Source organism: Enhydra lutris, unplaced genomic scaffold, assembly GCF_002288905.1.
Source record: "Enhydra lutris kenyoni isolate GAN:26980312 unplaced genomic scaffold, ASM228890v2 scaffoldscaffold14, whole genome shotgun sequence".
NCBI classification, from domain to species: domain Eukaryota; kingdom Metazoa; phylum Chordata; class Mammalia; order Carnivora; family Mustelidae; genus Enhydra; species Enhydra lutris.
Genome location: NW_019154098.1, coordinates 32837948 through 32856635, shown reverse-complemented (window position 1 = coordinate 32856635; position 18688 = coordinate 32837948). Strand labels below are relative to the sequence as shown.

Here is an 18688-nt window from a genome sequence, read left to right as displayed (position 1 = left end):
TAGGAACTCCCAAATAACATCTGGATGATACCTCAGCTACACCAAACCATTAAACTGAAAAGTATCCATTCAGAAACTGAAGACAAAAATGCATAGTAAAATATCCCAGGCATCTGTTCAAAAAATATAAATAAAAAGCATTCAAAGAAGCAGTTCATAAAACATAAAAAAAGCCCCACCCAGAATGTGAAGAAGGTCTGACTGACAGAGACATAGGGAGCCATAGTGAATTGAAGAGAAAAGTTGTAAAGCAATGCCAGTCTCCTTGCCTTTTCCCTAGGAACCCGTTTCTAGATTTCTCTTTGACGACTTCTCCTCTGCTCACCTCTGGCCTCCCTCTAATGCAGATGATCTAGAGTGAAGTGTATTTTTTCACCTGGACATTGGTAGACGAAGAAACATATGTTGATGTAGTGGTCATGACACTGTCCAAGCCCGTTCTCCTGATGAACTTCCTGTCCACTGCACACTTGAGTGTCTTCTTCTTCTTTGTCACCCTTCCCTTCACTATACTGTCCCTAGACTTCTGCTCCTGACCTGTTCTGAGGTACTTGAGGAAACCCTCCATGAAGAAGACCCCCACTGTTGTCTCATTGTTCTCTATTCTTTTACTTGAGATTCATAGCTAAAAGTCACTGATGAAATGTGATATCAAACATGGATATATTTTACCAAATCCTGTCACAACAGAGTCCAGCTAAGAGGGATCAGTGACACATTGAGAACGTTCTCCCCTTCATTTGCAAAGGCAGTGATAACAGTATATTTTTCAATAGCCAGATGCTACCAGTCTGAGGATTTTTGCACCCATTCCAGGATAAAGACAACATATTTTACTGTTAATCTTGCTGAAAACAATTGGTCCGCTTTTGAATATAGCATTGACCCGTTTGTGCAAATTAATGCACAGTAAAATTTATCATTCCAAACTGCACAATAAAATGGAACAGAAGGCCATACAAGTCTTAGAAAAATCATTTGGCTCTGGTTTTATCATCACATGAACAAAAATTTGAGATTTTGCAGCTCATTCCCCTAAGATCACTCACTCATCCGCAACAGCCTTGGCAGGAGGCCACCCTGCCTACCACACTGCCTTTTCTAACTCGACTGTCAAGGGCTGACCTTGAAAAATGGGATTTTCAAAGCACTGGGCAGAGCCACAACTCCCTTTCTGTTTGTGGAGTTACAATGACTTGGAGCCCCATTTCTTCCTTTGAAATTATATGATGTGCTGTTGGGTTGACTGAGCACTTGTTTTTAATGTCTCGTTTTATTAAAGCTAATATAATTTGTGAGAAAGGTTCAATGTTCTTAGGTGATATTAAGGTTATAGGGTAGCTATAGTATATGTGTTCTAAAAAAATATTGTGCTTTAAGTGGGTCTTAAAAAATGAAGGTGGGGGGCACCTGGGTGGCTCAGTGGGTTAAAGCCTCTGCCTTCGGCTCAGGTCATGATCCCAGGGTCCTGGGATCAAGCCCTACATCGGACTCTCTGCTCCGCGGGGAGCCTGCTTCCTCTTCTCTCTCTGCCTGCCTCCTGGCCAACTTGTGATCTCTGTCAAATAAATAAATAAAAATCTTAAAAAAAAAAAAAGGTGGGATACAACATGATGCTTATTATATAACATCCCATTGAAGTTTCTAAACCCTAGTCACTTTGATGGGCCAAAAATTCAACAGTTGAAATCTTTCAAGTTTGAGATGCCCTGTGAAGTGGCTATATAATTGGGACTCTGCTCTAGAACTTCCACATAAGAAGGACAAAGGTTAAGAATGTAGTGTGACTATGGGTACCTTTGCCATATGCCAAGTCAAATTAAAATCAAGTGGGGAAAAGCACTCAGTCAATGACAGAATGATAGTAAGTTGTGGGAGAAGGTGAGTGTAGAGAGATTTATAAGGACACTCAGATAAAATTCCTTACACACTTTAATTGTCATGAAAGAGAATGAAATACTGCTAGTTATAGATACCTAATGGTGATTGGAAAAAGTGTTTTAAAGTTTAGAGCAAAGTTTTCTTCTTTCTGGAGAAGAAGGTAGGCAGGGGTAAAGGAAAGAAAAACAGAATGTTACTTGGGACAGACTTTCTAATGGTTATTTGGTCTTAACATATATAAAAATCTTTACCATTCAAAGTTGGAGTTTTTTTCCCCTTCTTCAGCACAGACACATAATTCTCGGTAACATTCCAAGGTAGTGAATGTGTCTCAGTAATCAATAATTATCTACTAGAAGAGTTTTATTACAAAAAGACTTTAAAACAGCTATGAGGCAGATTATAAATCCATTAAAAAATAAGGCCTCTACTTGCTTCATTTTAGTAAGGTGTTGAAGAGAAAGAAAAAAGAAAAGAAAAGAAAAGAAAGAAATGGCAATTGTCTTATTTTAACCGGAAAATGCATTTGGTGTGTTTCTGCTATACTCCAGGAACCCAGGCTTCTGTTCTTCTTCTGTTTGGGGGAGAAAAAGGTTACATCTTTATGCTTTGTTATCTTCACACGAGCACTTGAGTTGAAAGTAGTGCCATTTAGATGAGCATCGGAGGACAGTCTGTAAATTACCACAGAGTTGTTTAGTCAATTAACAGAAATCTTTAGAGATTATAAAGCTTGGTATAGCAACTTCACATTTAGGATAAAATAGAATTAAATAAAGCGTTATTTTCTGTTCTGAGGGCTGGCCTCATAGAATGCACCGAGCGCCATCTGCTGGTAATTATTTTTTCAAAACTTTGTTTTATGACCAAACTACTCAAAGTCCACAGAAATCAATAATACAAGGTATATGTATACATCAATATATATGCAGGACGAGATTCATGAAGAAAATCGAAGGGTTTCCATGTACTATAAATTTCTTTCATTTTACATGGAAATGTTTCAGCAGAATCCATTACATCATAATTCTAAAATCAGCCGTAGAATAGAGACCCAGCAACATTTCAAATAAGAAATTTAAGTTCACTTAAATCATGCCTTGAAAATATATACCTGGGGGGCACCTGGGTGGCTCAGTGGAGTTAAAGCCTCTACCTTCGGCTCAGGTCATGGTCTCAGGGTCCTGGGATTGAGCCCTGCATCAGGCTCTCTGCTCAGCAGTGAGCCTGCTTCTTCTTCTGTCCCTGCCTGCCTCTCTGACTACTTGTAATCTCTGTCTATCAAATAAATAAATAAAATCTTAAAAAAAAAAAAAAAAGAAAATATATACCTGGTGCAAAAAGTTTTAAATACTAAAAATAAAACAATATACTAACATTTCTCCGTGTGTTTTTGGAAGCAATTAATGAACATGGAAGTTTAACAGTCATTTTTAATCATTAAATTATAAGTTTAAATTATGTTACAGTTTCTTTATAAGTCAACATACTTAAACAAGCTACTTAAACTCTTACTGCATATTTTATTTATTAATTTAAAAAACCTCTGTGACCAAAAAAATCTCAGCCTTAACAAAAGTCTTGAAGGTAGAATAAGAAAGATATATAGTACTTCTAGAAAGAATTCTACTTCACACAGGTAGTGTCTTCGAAGATTTTTGTGCTGCATAAAACCTATGTCAGATCTTTGTCCTAGTATTTGATGTCTCTCAAATTCAGGGAACATAGTAATGCGGTTTTGTCTGCATTTTAGGTCCTTCAGACCCGGGCAGGAAATCAGACCCATTGTTCCCCATTAACCTTCTCTAGACCAGGTACAATATGAAACAGATGCTTGAGTGTCCATTTCCATCATTCCTATGGAAGGCAATTATTAGTTCTGTTGTATTAAACAGTAGATTGTAAAGAAAAATAATTACCTATGGGAAACTCTTAGAAAAACAAATTAAAAATATAAACATTAATTTAAATGATGTTATAATAAGAAAAGCTGACACGAATTATTATCTCTGGAATTTGAAGCTTAATAATAGGAGTTATTCATTGTTTATCATAGTACATAGCCTATGGTGTCCTTCAGTAGAATTATGAGGTCTTACAGAGGGACATCGTGTTCTCTGAATAAAGGAATAACTTGAAAAAAGGAACATCCTCTGGTAGCCAAGAGATATGAGAAAAGTATTATATATATATTTAAATAGCAACATGAAGTCAGTTTGTGTATTAAGGAATTACCGTGGGCTTTTAAAAAAAAATAGTATATTTTGTGAATAGAAAATCAGAGTAAATTAAGTAAAAAAGTTAATAAACTCTGAGAAAGCACAGGATGACATGGAATGATGTTGGCTATTCAGAGAGAGTTTTCCAGAAGATCACAATCCAGAGGAATTTAACGTCTTTCCCTAGTTTCTTCATTCCATGAATACATCGGGTCAGCGCCCAAGAGGTGGATTTCTTCTAAGAACAAGGAGTTTCTGACCATTCGAACTTAAACTGTTGTTGAAACCCTTTGGGGTTGTTGAAACCTTCGGGGAGGAGATTTTGAGCAGAGTAGCTCTAGGTGCTGGCAGGGGCCGATCATGGAGGCCGTCCGGTGGTGGTGGCGGACTGAGGACTACACTGCGGGGGCCTGCCAGCCACTTGGCACTTTCATCTCCTGCATCTACCCGGCCCTGCAGGGGCCTGCCAGCCCTTCAACACCCCTTCATCGGAGTCTCCACTTTTAAACTGACTCCCTAGAGAAGTTTAATGAGCCTCTTGGAATTAAAAAAAAAAAAAAAAAAGACAAAGCAAAACAAAGAAGTGTAATGGAAATGGACAAGTTGCAAAAGGAATAGAGAGGTTCATTTCCAGCCTCGTGCTTGGGGGGCTTTCATCAGGATGCTGCAATGGATATTTCAGAGCACTGGAAGGAGGAAAGAAAGAAATTAAAAACAGCCTCCTATGATGAACTTGGATAATTTATTCCTCTGCAGAACAGTAGGCACAATGTTTCCATTTTTCCCTCCCTCTGCTCTTCCTTCCCCTCTACCTAATTTCTGAGCATTCCCAGGCTGGGCAAGAATGAAAATGAAGCGTACCCCACCCACGAGGCATAATGAACACGGGGAATGCGTTCAGATTATTCATAAACTCGCAAGTTGTGTATTTTGGTGGCGATTTCCTCCATTCTGCTCCTGATTGCTGATGAAGAATGGTGTTTTAATAGGCAGATGGTAAAGACAATTACAGTTAGGGGCTCAGCTGGGAGTTACATCAGTTTATTGCAAATTATTAGTTGATAAATGCTTTTGTTTACAAGCAGAGTCTTAAGCAGCTTTGTAATCAGTTTATCAGCTGCAAGCGGAATTTTGACAGATCACCTTTGGGGTGTCATGTCACCTCTTGGCTAGCCATTTAAAAGCACGATGGCCAGGCAGCCAGACCGTCAGACGGGCCACTCACGACACCACAGCGAACTCCTGAGAAGCCATGACACAGCACATCTCAGACCAGAGCACAGACCCAGGAATGCTGAAGAGGCTGCACGAGCAGACTTTTTCCTGTTGAAATCCCATGGAAACAGCAATATCAATTTGCCTCAGCCCAACACGTTGTGACTGATGTGACTTCCAGCACATTAGTGCAGAAAATTTTCCAGGCAGTTCTCAATGCCTTCTTAATCATGGGGCAAACCTTTCTGTACCGAAACTTCGACAGAAATCTGGAACCGACCGCAAGGACGCTGTTCACTTTTTTGAATGGGGCTTCTTGTGTGCTTCTTCAAAGGGAAAAGAAATTATCTCAGTAGGAGACATTTTCCTACAGGAAAAAAGAAAAAAAGAAAAAAAAGTTCTGTGGAGAGAATGCATGCCAGGAGCCAAAAGCTCTAGTGGGGATTTATTACAGATTCTGCCTGGGGAGTGTCCTATGTGATCTAAGAAGAGTTTAGGAAACACATTGGTTTAACCATGCCGGCTTCGCTTCCCTATAAAATCAAAATCTATAAAATGGGATGATAGTATTTCCTATTTATCATGCAGGTAATTCCTGGAAATTAATGAGGGTATTCATGTTTCTTTGTGTCTGAGTTCTGCTCAGGCCAGTATTATCTGTTGAATCTAAATAATGAAGCTTCAAATAATGTTTGAAATGACAGATAATTCACAGATAATGTTGAGCTAGTTTCCAAAATACTTGCTGAAGGAGGGTACTGTAATTTCATGGTTTTTACATTATAGCATTACTAGCAATTTGCCAGCAGTCTGCTTTGCTGTAAAAACATAGTTTATAAACCTGAGGTGTTCAAAGATGTGTCCTTGTAAGGATTCACTTGATGATAAGTCTATAAACAATTCACGTTTATTTAGCTTTATGTTTCCCTAACAAAGTAAATTTTGTGGGCTTAATCAAAAGAAAAAATATTTCAATAATCATGTAGATTATTAAAATAAAATAATATTTCCTAAAATAGTCCTTTTCATTTGCACCTACTGACTGTTAGTTTCTATGTTTTTATTTCCTGATATTCAAGGGAAACTTATGAATCTGATAGGGAACTAGCCACTGAATCCAGAAGTCAGGTTTCATAGCTGGAATTAGATATACTGTATCCTCTAAAATATTGACCTAATACAGGAAGATCTTTGGAAATATGACTCTAGCTGATAAATTTGAAATCATATGTAACATGTGTAAAAGCAGAAATCTTTCTTTTCTTAATCTCAGAAATATGGTTAAGTATCTCTATTCATTTATCTCCCTGACTCCTGTTGTAATTTGATCTCACTTTCTCAATTAAGATCCTAAAATCATCAGAATAGAATCAACCTTATTTAAAGTGACCACAGGGCTCAATAAAGTTTGTAATTTTAACATTGGGTTCACGGAAGCTTCCTTAAAAACGAGAGTATAGTTTTTATCCTCACTTCAATATTCAACACACAGTCCTCAGTCCCAATTTTCCAGTTCTTAAGCAATTAACTGTTCTATTGACATCAGAGGAAAGGCTGCCTACAGAAGAGCTGAAGAATGAAAGCCTTGATATCTTATATTGTAAATTGTGTTTTAACATAAAGAGCATAAAAAGTTGTTTTTCGTTTTTTTTTAAATCAAGTTAATGAAGGATAAATAGTGAATTTGGCAAATAATTCTGCTGTGTGTCCATCCCTCTTGATTGAAAAAGGCAAAGAATAATTAAAAAAAAAAAATCTGTTCTCTCCGTTGGCCCAGATATCAAAGACACACCCCAGAGTTGCTGGTCAAATCTGATTTTCTCCCCTTTCCCAGGAACTGCTAGGATGTTCTATAAAAAGATGTCAGGAGTGCCAGGATGGGAAAGTTGAATGCCCCCAAATGCCCCACATTGCCTATAAATACAAATGAAAAATGTTAAAGATGATTTAAAAACAGGAAAGACCTTTTGCAAAATGCTTTTGATTTATTGCTGTGTACTGTGCTGATCTTTATCAATTATTCTCACTCTATTTTATTCAAAAACTATTGTAAACTATGAGTTGGCATGTTGCTGCATACGGAAAAAAAGGCATTAATCAACTCTAAATAAACAAGTGCAAAGATCTATCTAACAACTATGAAGTAGTTAATACATTTTTAAGCAATTTTATTACAGAAAGGAGGTCTAAGAGAGTAATGCTTAATTATCTGGACTCCTCTGTGCTGGGCTCCCTTTTGATTGTATTAATGAAGCAGCTGGCCCATTGTTTCCCTTTAATTCCTCTATTGTTTTAAGAATATGTCACAGCTCTTTATTCTTTTATCAGGTGCTGTGCAGAAGGAGCCACACAATACCTCATATTCCTACTGTATTTGCCAATGCACAAAGAAACCTCCACCGCGGTTTTCAAAGAAGGGGCACACATAATTTATAAGTTCTATTCCTTGCACTACTCCACTGTCAAGAATTTCAACAGTATTGGATTTGAATTCATTATAAAATGTGTATTAAACAATGTGGCTACGTATAGATATACATACCGTGGTCGTGTCGAAAGCTTGAGATCTAGGCATTCACACACAGAGTGTTGAAATGTGGCAGTTATTTCGCTTTTAGGGAGTTATTCTGACCAATTGCTTCCCAGTTATGAAAAAATTAAATTTCACAAGCAGGCATCATGTTGGATTTTCAAATTATTTCATACGAATAAAAAGAAGTTAATGACCGAACAAGTAAGTATCCCTGTTTCCTCCACCTCCAGAAACATAATGTCCCTCTGTGTGTGTGTTAAACAGTCCATTTATTCCCCCAGAGAAAGGATTTAATTTACTTGAGTGTGCCTAAGAGGTATCATAGTTTACTCTTGTAGACCAATGGGTAATCTTGATTAACTAAACTCTGATTGTCAATTGACCATCTTCTGACACACATCTTCTATCCCATTGTGAAGGAGACAGACTTTTAGATTAATGTAGAAATATCACTGTACATTCAAAGAAACCAAAATGCTGTAGCAATTTAGTTTATGATACAACATTTTGTTGCCAGAGCTATCTAAAAATGCTGGTTTTTTTATATGTGATCACTTCTCCAAATTTACATGAAAATCACAAAAAAAAAACATAAAGGGTAAAATCTCAAGGTGTGACTGACATAGACATTCTCTTTTTATACACGTGCATTTTTTCCTTTGTTTTCCCTCTGTCAAATGTCTGTATTTTAGAGGCTGTTTCATGGGTTGTTTTTTTTCCCCCCTTTAGTTCTCAGTCTCTAATAAAGGGAAGTAAGATTTAATGACTTAATGCTATATAGTCGAAGTCACTAACTTCAACTTTTAATATATGCTTAGAAAAGCCATCAGAATAAATGACTGTAGACCACCAATTTCCTTTTGTATTGTTAGGTGAGTGTGTGTGTGGGTGGGGGGGGATGTGTATGGTTAGCTTTAAATAAAGTTTCAAACTGGTATCCTTGTCTATTTGCTTAAGGCTCCTTATCCTTCTACATAGTGAGGCAGAGAAATACGGAATCTAAATGTGATTTAATTGGTTCAATTTGCTGTATATTTTTATGCTAAGCTTAGGTCCGTATCTTGATGAGCCCAGATGTAGTCAGGTTCGAGGGGTACAGCATCACGTTGCTTGCATTTCCTCATTTTTACAGAGCAAGCGTCTATCAATCACACAGGTAAATTAGAAAGAAGCATGTATAGACATAACACATGGAAAAGACTTTTCAGCTTGCTATGTAATTATTAACCTGATTTTTACTATTGTAAGAAGCCGTGAATTGCAGATAGCATGGACGAAGTTAAATGCTTTTATACCGGATACATTTTGCTTATACAGAACTCTATAGGTATGGTCGAACAATATAATTGAAGCTTTGTCAGCTCTGTAACCTAGCAACAGATAATACTGTTAGGTTACTGAATTGCTCCTGGTTGACAAGTAGGGAGTATTTTTGTGTTTATCATGTTTGCTAATGATGGGCTCCTTTCCAAAAGGCTTGTCTTAATCTTAATTAGAGTTTATCAGCAGAGGTCTGCATGACATTGTGCAGACACTGATTTCATAAATAATAAAAAGTGCAAGTGAAAAATTTGGCAGGATGGAGAGATATTTCAGGGTACTGCTTCTAGTAAGAGGAGCGTGGATTTCCAAAATATACTTGAGCTTGAACTGTGACTTTATTCTTTATTATTGAAACTTGTAGTATACTTCACTGCAGTTTTGACAGCAATTATGAAAAAAAAATTTATAAGCTTCCTGTTAGGAACCATATCTGTTTGCACAAGAACTTTGATCATAAACATTACTTAGAACAGTAAGTACATGGTTTTTCAAGAATGTCAAGGTCTTAGTGGTTATTACTTTCTATGGAACCTTGAACATATCTGTCCTTTTTTGTGGAGGGAGCGGTGTGTGGGTGTGGAGACTGGGAAGAGTGACTATGTTTGCAGCATAAGAGGCAGACAAAGAGAGGATCCCAAAATAACCTTTCCATTTGGTGGAAGCAAGAGAGGTATCAGATAGCTGCTTTAGAGCCTGATGTCATTCGATAAAGACTTCACGCCCAAGCAGCAGGAATGTGATTTTTTTTTGGCTCTGGTTTATACAATATGATCTTTCACAGTTTTGAGGGGAAACGCTATGATTGACCATTTCTAATAATAAGTTACAAACCTTCACAATAATAAAGAATTAAACGTTCTAAAACCTAATGTCATTCACAAATTTACCAAGTTCCTAACTGGTTTATTCAGTCGAAAGGTGACGGTAAGTCCTTACATCCTTGCTTTATCCATCTTTCCTCACCTTTTCACTCAACACTCTCAACATTCTTCAAATATTCGGGGAAAGGGGGGAATTCAGAGCTGTTTTCAGCTGCCATTTTCTGAGATTCAAAATCTCCCTACTGGATTGTTTGGACCTGTCTATGTATTTAATTATCAAGAGACTTCTGCTCGTAGCGTCTCACTCCTTCTACCCTGTACTAAGGCAGATAGCCGCCCTCCACATGCCAGCGATTCTTAATGCTGGAGGCACTTGAAGCCCTTTGGGGAACTTCTAAAAAATAATGAAGCCCAAACATCACTCCCAGAGATTTTGATTTGACTGATTTGCAGTAGGACTAGGAAATCGGCATTGATTAAGAGCTCCCAGGTGAACTGACTGTGTGGTCAAGATTGCCAAGTAGTGCCCCCTGGTTATGTGCAATTTTGATGCCCTTTTAGAGTCAAGCTCAACTTGTAATTGAAACAGGGAGTTGGGCAAAGGCTACTTTCTATTTAATACTACCAGATGAGTTTAATAGGTGTGAAATGTTTATTATAGCACTTGGCACATAGTAAGTGCTTTCTAAGAGTTGGCTGGACTTATTAGAAGGTAACCTGAGGTTATTCCACAAATATGGATATTCTGCTCCAGATCATAGCTGTGCCCTTAACAGCTATGTCTCATCACTGTGTCCTCCTCTTGATGCTGTCTCATAAAGTCACCAATCTTATTTCTGATTCGGAGAGATAACTGCTAAAATTCCTCAAAAACTGAATGATCAAGTGTGGCACAGTGTAGTTAGTGAACATGGGAGGTCCCTGTGACTCCTTTGGGACACCTGATTTTTCCAGAGTACAGCATCCAGAGCCAGATGTCTTGTCCAAATCCCATCATTCACACCTTCCTCCCTTCCTCCAAGTCCCCTTTATCCGTGTGACCTTTGAACACCTGACCTACACTTCCAGACTCATGATATGACGGTAAAATGGGCATAAATAAAAGCCACCTTACTGCTTTCTTGGGAGAAATTAAGATAAGGCATGCGAAGCACTTAGCCCTGTCCCCTTAAGTAGCACAGAGAAACCGCTTAATAAATGTGATTATTACTAGTATTAGCCCATTGGTCATAGAAGCTTAAAAAGGTGTTTACAACGTGATAATAATCATCTATAGGATATCTAGCCTAAGGCTGTCATTTTATATGAGGTACGTAAAGCAATTCTCCAAGATCATTCAGTAACAGATCATCCAGTCAGGACGAGAACTGGTTTCTTACCCACCTCCCAGTCAAGTCCTCTTTCTTGTCCATCTTTGCGCTGAGGACCGATACATTTTCAGGGACTTGGGATGCCAGCTACGCTTCATTATTATTAACATGCAATCCCTTACACCAAGAGCATTTGCTCCTGATGCCTGTGCAAAGAAAGTTGGGAGAGTTTTATCAATTAAGCATATATGATATTGCCACATAGAACCCCACCCCTTTACATAACTCTCTTTGTTTTCTCATCAATATGCCGTTAGTTTGGATTTGTATGTTAAAATTTACTTGGTTTAAATCTGGGGACATCAAACACACTACTGTATATGAAAGCCACAGAAAACTTCCGTTGGCAGGAACACTCCACTGGTGCCCCGAACGCAGAAATCCAAGTCAACAAAATCTCAGGAGCTATATCACTCAAAATAGTCAGATCTACACAAGTATCCCAAATTCATTCAAATGAAAACAGTTAAGGTGGCCAAATACAGTCAACTCCAACTTAGCAGTCACTTGAACTTTCAAGATGCTTTGTTTTTTAAAGTAACTTTCCTAGGAAAGCTGATAGGAGAGAACTTACTCTGTTGTTTTAAACCATCTCATATGGAAACCACTTTATAAAAATGAGATTCCTGTCTTTAACTGTGGCTGGAAAAAAAAAACGTGCAAATATTCGAGATTCACAATGGTGGTTTCTAGTGAAAAAAAAAAGGTGCCAATTTTTTTTTTTTTTACTGTGGTCAGATAGAGATAACATTAAATCTACTATCCTAACAATTTTTAAGTGTACAGTTCCATGGCATTAAGACATTCAGATTGTCCCGCAACCATCACCATGGTCCATCTCCAGAACCCTTTTCATCTGGCAGAACTGAAACTCTGTATCAAACAGTAACTCTCCATTTGCCCTTCCCCCAGCCCCGGCAGCCACCAGCCCACTTTCCCTCTCACTGCTTTTGAATACCCTCAGCACCTGATTGGAAGTGGCATCGCAATCGTGCAATATTCATCTTTTTGTAACAAGCTTATTTCACTTAGTATAGTACCCTCAGATTTCTTCCATATTTTAGCATATGTCAGAATATCCTTCCTTTTTAGTATTTTTTTAATTTCTCTCCTTTTTGCTGCTGAATATTCCATTGTATCTATATACCACCATTTGCTTATCCATCTGTCAATGGACACTTGGGTTGCTTCCATGATTTAGCTATTTTTAATAATGGCGCTATGAACATAGGTGTGTGCAAATATCTCTTGGAGACCCTGCTTTCAATTCTTTTGAGTATATATCCAGAAGTGGAATTGCTGGACCATAAGTTAATTCTATTTTTAATTTTTAATGAACTACCATACTGTTTTCCAGTGGCTACACCATTTTACATTCTCACCAGCTGTGCACAAGGGTTCCAATTTCTCCACATCCTTGCCAGAACTTATTATTTTCTGGGTTTTGTTTTTTGATGGTTGTGTTCTCATTTTAAAGCCAAATGTAACATGCTTAGATTCGTTTCCATTGAACATGAGGTCAGTAGGATGAAGACACCAAAATAGCTAACTATCAACATGATTTAGCCTTTGCATGCACTTGGATTGCTCCTTAATCAAGACAGATAAGAAGTCCTTCTATTCAATTATAAATTGGAGTTGGCCGTATGTACTCTAACTCCAAAAACCTCGAGGGTAGGAAACTGGTTCTCCTGCCTCCTCAACCCCTCAGCGCTGGAGACTATTTCTCTAACTGGTCAGGATACAGTATGTTATCCACGAATGGATCACCGTTAGTCTCCTTTTCTAAAAGGGGTTGACTTTCTCTGGTGAAGCAAGGATACATTTGCTCATTGAATTCCTATGCTTTCTTTCCTTTTCTGGTGAGATTTCTTTTCTTGGATTTAGCAGGACAATGAGAAATGAGAATAATTGTCTCAACCTGGCCAAATCAAAAGGATACTTGTGACCAGTTACATGGCTCTTATTATATGTCCCATCTATTAGCTTATTTTATTCCCACAATAACACTGTGAATCCAGTACTATTATCAGCGTTCCCATTTCCAAGGATGAGGAAACGGATCTGCAGAGTGTTTTGGTGACAAGTTCAAGTCACACAGTAAGTGGCAGAGCCAAAATGTATACCCTAGCTCTCCAGTTCCATTGCCCATATGCCCTGCAGAAGGGAGCACATCCCCAATTAGTAATCACACTTGGATATTTCACTGGAATCTATAATTGAAACCATGTTACAATACCAGACATATTTCTTTCCCTATAAATGACTCCCTAACGTTAAATACTCTAAATTCACCATCTAAAAAATTCAGCCAAATGGTTTCAAAGAGCCCACCTTTGGTTTTTGTGGTGCCATTCTCTTGGTTCCCCTATAACCTTTCCAAATATGTGCTCTTTTTTTTTTTTAAGATTTATTTATCTGTCAGAGAGAGAGAGAGAGAGAGAGAGAGCACAAGCAGGGGGAGCAGCAGGCAGAGAGAGAAGCAGGCTCTCTGCTGAGCAGGAAGCCTGACTCAGAACTCGACTCCAGGACCCTAGTGAAGGTAGATGCCTAACCAACTGAGCCACCCAGGTGTCCAGCTCACCTTGTCATTAAAAGATCACTTCTCGGGGCACCTGGGTGGCTCAGTGGGTTAAAGCCTCTGCCTTCGGCTCAGGTCATGATCTCAGGGTCCTGGGATCGAGCCCCGCATCGGACTCTCTGCTCAGTGGAGAGCCTGCTTCCTCCTCTCTCTCTCTCTCTCTCTCTCTGTCTGCCTCTCTGCCTACATGTGATCTCTGTCAAATAAATAAATAAAATCTTTAAAAAAAAAAAAAAGATCACTTCTCATCTACCCACATCTTAATTGTTGAGATTTCCCAAATTTCAATCTGTTTCTTTTCCTTTCACTCTGTAGTCTTCTAGCATTACCACATCAATCCAAAGAGCATCCACAGTCATTTAGAATGTGCTAATGATATCCAAAAATTTTTTTTTTTTTTTTTTTTTTTTTTACTCCAGCCTTCGGTTTCCTCCAAATTCTAACTGCCTCCTTAAATCCATTCACGCAGAAGCCCCTCAGGGACTTCAGACTTTACATTTTCAAAGCAAAATCCAATATTTCTGTGCACGCACATACACCCATGTACATTCAACAGACATGCGGGTGCACACCTGGGCTTTGGAGTCGGACGGACAGAGCTGTAAATCACGATTCTGCCACTGGCCATGTGTGTAGCTTTGGGCAAGTTAGTTAACCTCTCTAAGCCTCAATTTTCTCAACTCTAAAATGAGGAAAATATCACCTACCTCCCAGAAAAATTGACGGGATTAAAATAGATGAAGTACATAAACCACTTAGCTTATTAGGCCCACAGAAAGTGCTCCTAATTAATACAATTGTCTCGTTGTTGTCTGTATAATTCCACTGTTAATACACAAGCTTTACTGCGTTGTTGATGGCATCCCCACCTTCTGATTTCCCAGACCCAAACCTTCAGGTTTTTTTCAGCAGCTTCCTTCCTCTTCCTCATCTTAGGAAATCAGCCCCCCTCTCTCTCTTGAACTGAGCCCTTTTCTCCCTCACAATTTACACCTCTCACAATTGAACTAGTACAAGAGCCTCCAAATGGCCCTGGGGTGATAATTCCTGTGCCCCTCCCCACTCCCTCCAGTTTCCGGTCCTCATGACCCTGAGATCTTTCTTCTGGGAGAGAAAATCCACTATCATTATTCATTTATTCACACACACACACACACACACACACACACACACACACAATTATGCCATCTCCCCACCATGAGGAGCCAGACACAACTGTCTTTCTGTTACTTTCAAAGCTGTCTGGCCCTGCGCTCAACTTTTCTGGTGGTGGGGGGGGAGTGGGAGGGGTGGGGAGCCCTGATATGTAATGTCTGCTAATTCCAATGGCAAGTGCAGCAACTCTCACCGTGACTGATTTCAAGTTACCAGTGTGATAGCCACTAGTACAGAAAATGCCTGACCACTGGGCATTGTGTCCTAGACTCCAGTATAGGCTGGTTCCAGCACACCCCTGCCTGTGACCAGCCCTTTCTTCTTCAGATGCCATGCTCTGGCCAGATGGCCTCTGAACCATTCCCGGGACAGTCAGGCTCTTCCATAATCCTGCCCTGGCATGCGTGCCCCTTTTTCTGCCAGCAATGATTGACCTGCCAACTACCCCCCCCACACACACACACACATACTTCTGCTATTTTACCTTTATATTTCATGAGTCAATAAAAAAGTCACCTTGGGTGGCTTGCCTGATTCCCCGGAGACGTGTCCATTATTCACTCCTCTCAAATTTTCTTTGGCACTAGGGGACACCACCTACCCTGTGGTCTTGTCATTCATCTGCCTCTATGTGTCCATTCTGATTGTGAAGCCGGTGAGCCCAGCCCAGCCCACAGCAGAGAGCTCGGTGAACAGCTGATGAATGAATGATCTGAGAGATTAAAAATCCCAGAACAACTGACTTCCTCATTAAGTCTACCTGGTACATTTTCAGCCCAATTCAACCTTTCTAAAGGAGATGCTTTTTCTAAACCATAAAATGAAATGAAATGATGAAGATAATAAAATATGAAACATGACTCAGTATGTCGGAAAACATACATTACTATTGCCAGGCTGTTTAATCATGTAGAAAAATCATTTTTGCTTACTTTCCATTACACTTAATATTCCTGAGTTTTATTTCCTTTACTTAGTGGGTCTTTCTGGTCAAGAGTTCGAGCCCAGGGATTCTGAGTCATCCTGCCACATCAGTCTCTGCTGGGAGACAGATTAGCTATGCGTGGCACCTTCTCTAAAATCTGTTTCTCCTGGGAACCTGAGTCCAAACCTTTCCTTTTGCGAAAGATACCCACAGCTGGATTTGCTAAAAATGTAAATTTCTCAAAAGGGGTGACATATTACCAATAAGGGAAGTGATTCCGTTCATCCCTGAAATCCAGGGACTCCCGAAGAGCTGGCGACGAAGGAAACCTGGACTGTCGCGCCTTGCTCTGCCCGCCCCACCTCTCCTCTACAAAGACTCACTTAATAAACTATACCCCAGAGGAAAGATAAGGTGCGAATGATTACCTTGTCTACAGCTGTAAGTAGTTTGGATCTGTATGCACATCAGAGAAGGCTGAGCCGCTGAACGCAGGAGCCTTCCTGGGGGAGGAACCAGCTCTGGCAGACACACCACCACCGAGCCAGGCTCAGCCACTTGCACAGAAATGCCACTCAGCTTTTCTATTTGTAAAGAAATAAGTCAGCGCCAAAGCGAATCTGTTCTTCAACTTTGCGAAACTTGGATGCTTTCAGATCCGTTAAGAGTCAAAGTGGAAAAAAAAAAAGTTTTCTAGCCTTTTGGTAGATTTGGGTTTTACTTTTGGTATATTTGGGTTTTACTTTGCAACTTTTCACACACATTGGAGGTACGTAATCGGAGCTGTATTTTTCACAGACTTGTACTGTCCGGGAGGGTGTTCCGTTTGCTTACCTTTAAGACGTCATTTGCTGGTGTAATTAGCTGTCCGAGGTTTCTCGGGAAGTGTCCTGATTCTTCTGGGCGACTCTGCCATCGCGTATGCTGTTGTTATCTTTTCCAGCAGATTTTTACCACAAGTTGTTTAAAAACTATGATCTATTTAAGGATGGAGGAAATGAAGTGCAGTTGAAAAGGCAGTTATGCTGAAAGATAAACAGAGCAATATTACTTATCAGAATGGGTACAAATTTTGCTTCCTTAATGAGTACAATATATAGCTCTGCAATATATACACAATGAGAAAAAAAAAGCTTTATAACATATCAAGTATGCCACGTTATTTCAGGCATAACTGTACAGGATACGTATCTAGGCCTGAGAGTGTAGATAACAAAATATAAGTGCTTTGCCTGTCTAAACATGTTAAATAAATGAGCATACGCTATCGTGTTCCAATACATTAGAAGATGTACTTGCATAGTTAATTTTCTTTTTAATGCACCACACGTGATCATTTTGAAGTGCAGAGCCAGAGTATATCTTAGTATTTGAAGAAAGGGTTCTTTTCATTTAAACAAATCTTTATTTAAATAAGCCTTTTGAAAAGGATCTGTGGCATATCTTCTTTTCAGGAAGTTCAATCAGGGTAAATGGAGATAAAGAAGCCGTATTATAAGGAATATTATATAAGTAAAGATCACTAAGCCAAAAAAAAAAAGAAAGAAAGAAAGAAAGAAGAGAAAAGAAAGGAAAATGGCACCAGACATAAAGAGAGTAGAACTAGCTGGAATGTCATTTTAACTTCCTAAATTTTAGGAGCGTTCGTGTACTTTGTTTTGTTTTGTTTTCAGCACGTGGGTATGTTGGGAAGAAAGACAGTGGGGAAGGGAGGGAGAGAGGAAGAAATAACTTTTTATTTCCACAAGGTACAGAAAGAGTAACGGCAAAGGCTCACCCGCAATAAATTTCTGCAGCTGGATCCCTACCAGGCCTCTTGGTAAGCAGGAGGCCACGTCTTAGCATGGGTAATGATTAAGGCAAACCCCAGAAGGCACATGGTTCCCAAAACTCTCCACAAACGATGTCTGTTCTTGGTTCTTAGTTCTCTCCTACTATTGGCCACTGAAGAGTTCATTTCATGCTAGGTGTGCGATTTTCCACCCAGGAGGGAAAAGGAGGACAGCCTTGGTCTCCATCACTCTCCCCTAGTAGAAAGTGATGTGAAAACCGGAAGATGCCATTGCCGTCAATCCGGTGTACGGCAGGCTGGAGCGTCCTACGTCATTCGCTCTTTCTTTTTCTTCTCTCTTCTTCATAGGGGGTCAGCTCTGGTGCACCACGACGAAGGCCATCTCTGAGGGAGAAGAGCTAATTGCCTTTGTGGTAGATTTCGACTCAAGGCTACAAGCTGCCAGCCAGATGACTCTTGCAGAAGGGATGTACCCTGCGCGCCTGTTGGACTCCATTCAGCTGCTTCCTCAGCAAGCTGCCATGGCTTCTATTCTGCCCACGGCTATTGTCAATAGTAAGTGCCGTGGGCAGTAGCCCCGTCCAGGAGCTTTGCAGTGCTGATGGGTATTTGTGGGAGAAAAAAAAAATGTCTACTGACAGGCAACAAGGGACGGACTTTTTTCTCCAGTGTTGTGATTTCATTTTATCTTCTCTAACTCTGTGTGTGGTGTGTGTGTGTGTGTGTGTGTGTGTGTGTGTGTGTATCTGTGATCGCTTCTCATGAGAGTATGAAAAGGACAATTAAATTCATTCATTCCAGGTTGGATTCTTGAATGTCACTCACACACAAAAACTGACCTTCTAAACTAGTTGAACAACATTCAGGGCTACT

At 39.5% G+C, this 18688-nt stretch overlaps 1 protein-coding gene across 1 annotated transcript in view; it reads left to right on the top strand.

Moving 5' to 3' along the window:
* The window catches only part of LOC111146591 (zinc finger protein, FOG family member 2), a 358885-nt gene that overhangs the window by 330995 nt on the left and 9202 nt on the right, over positions 1–18688 (top strand). Inside the window, exon 6 of the mRNA XM_022502210.1 lies at positions 18164–18370. Within this exon, the coding sequence (XP_022357918.1) occupies positions 18164–18370 (207 nt within the window). The remainder of the gene's footprint in view (positions 1–18163; positions 18371–18688) is intronic.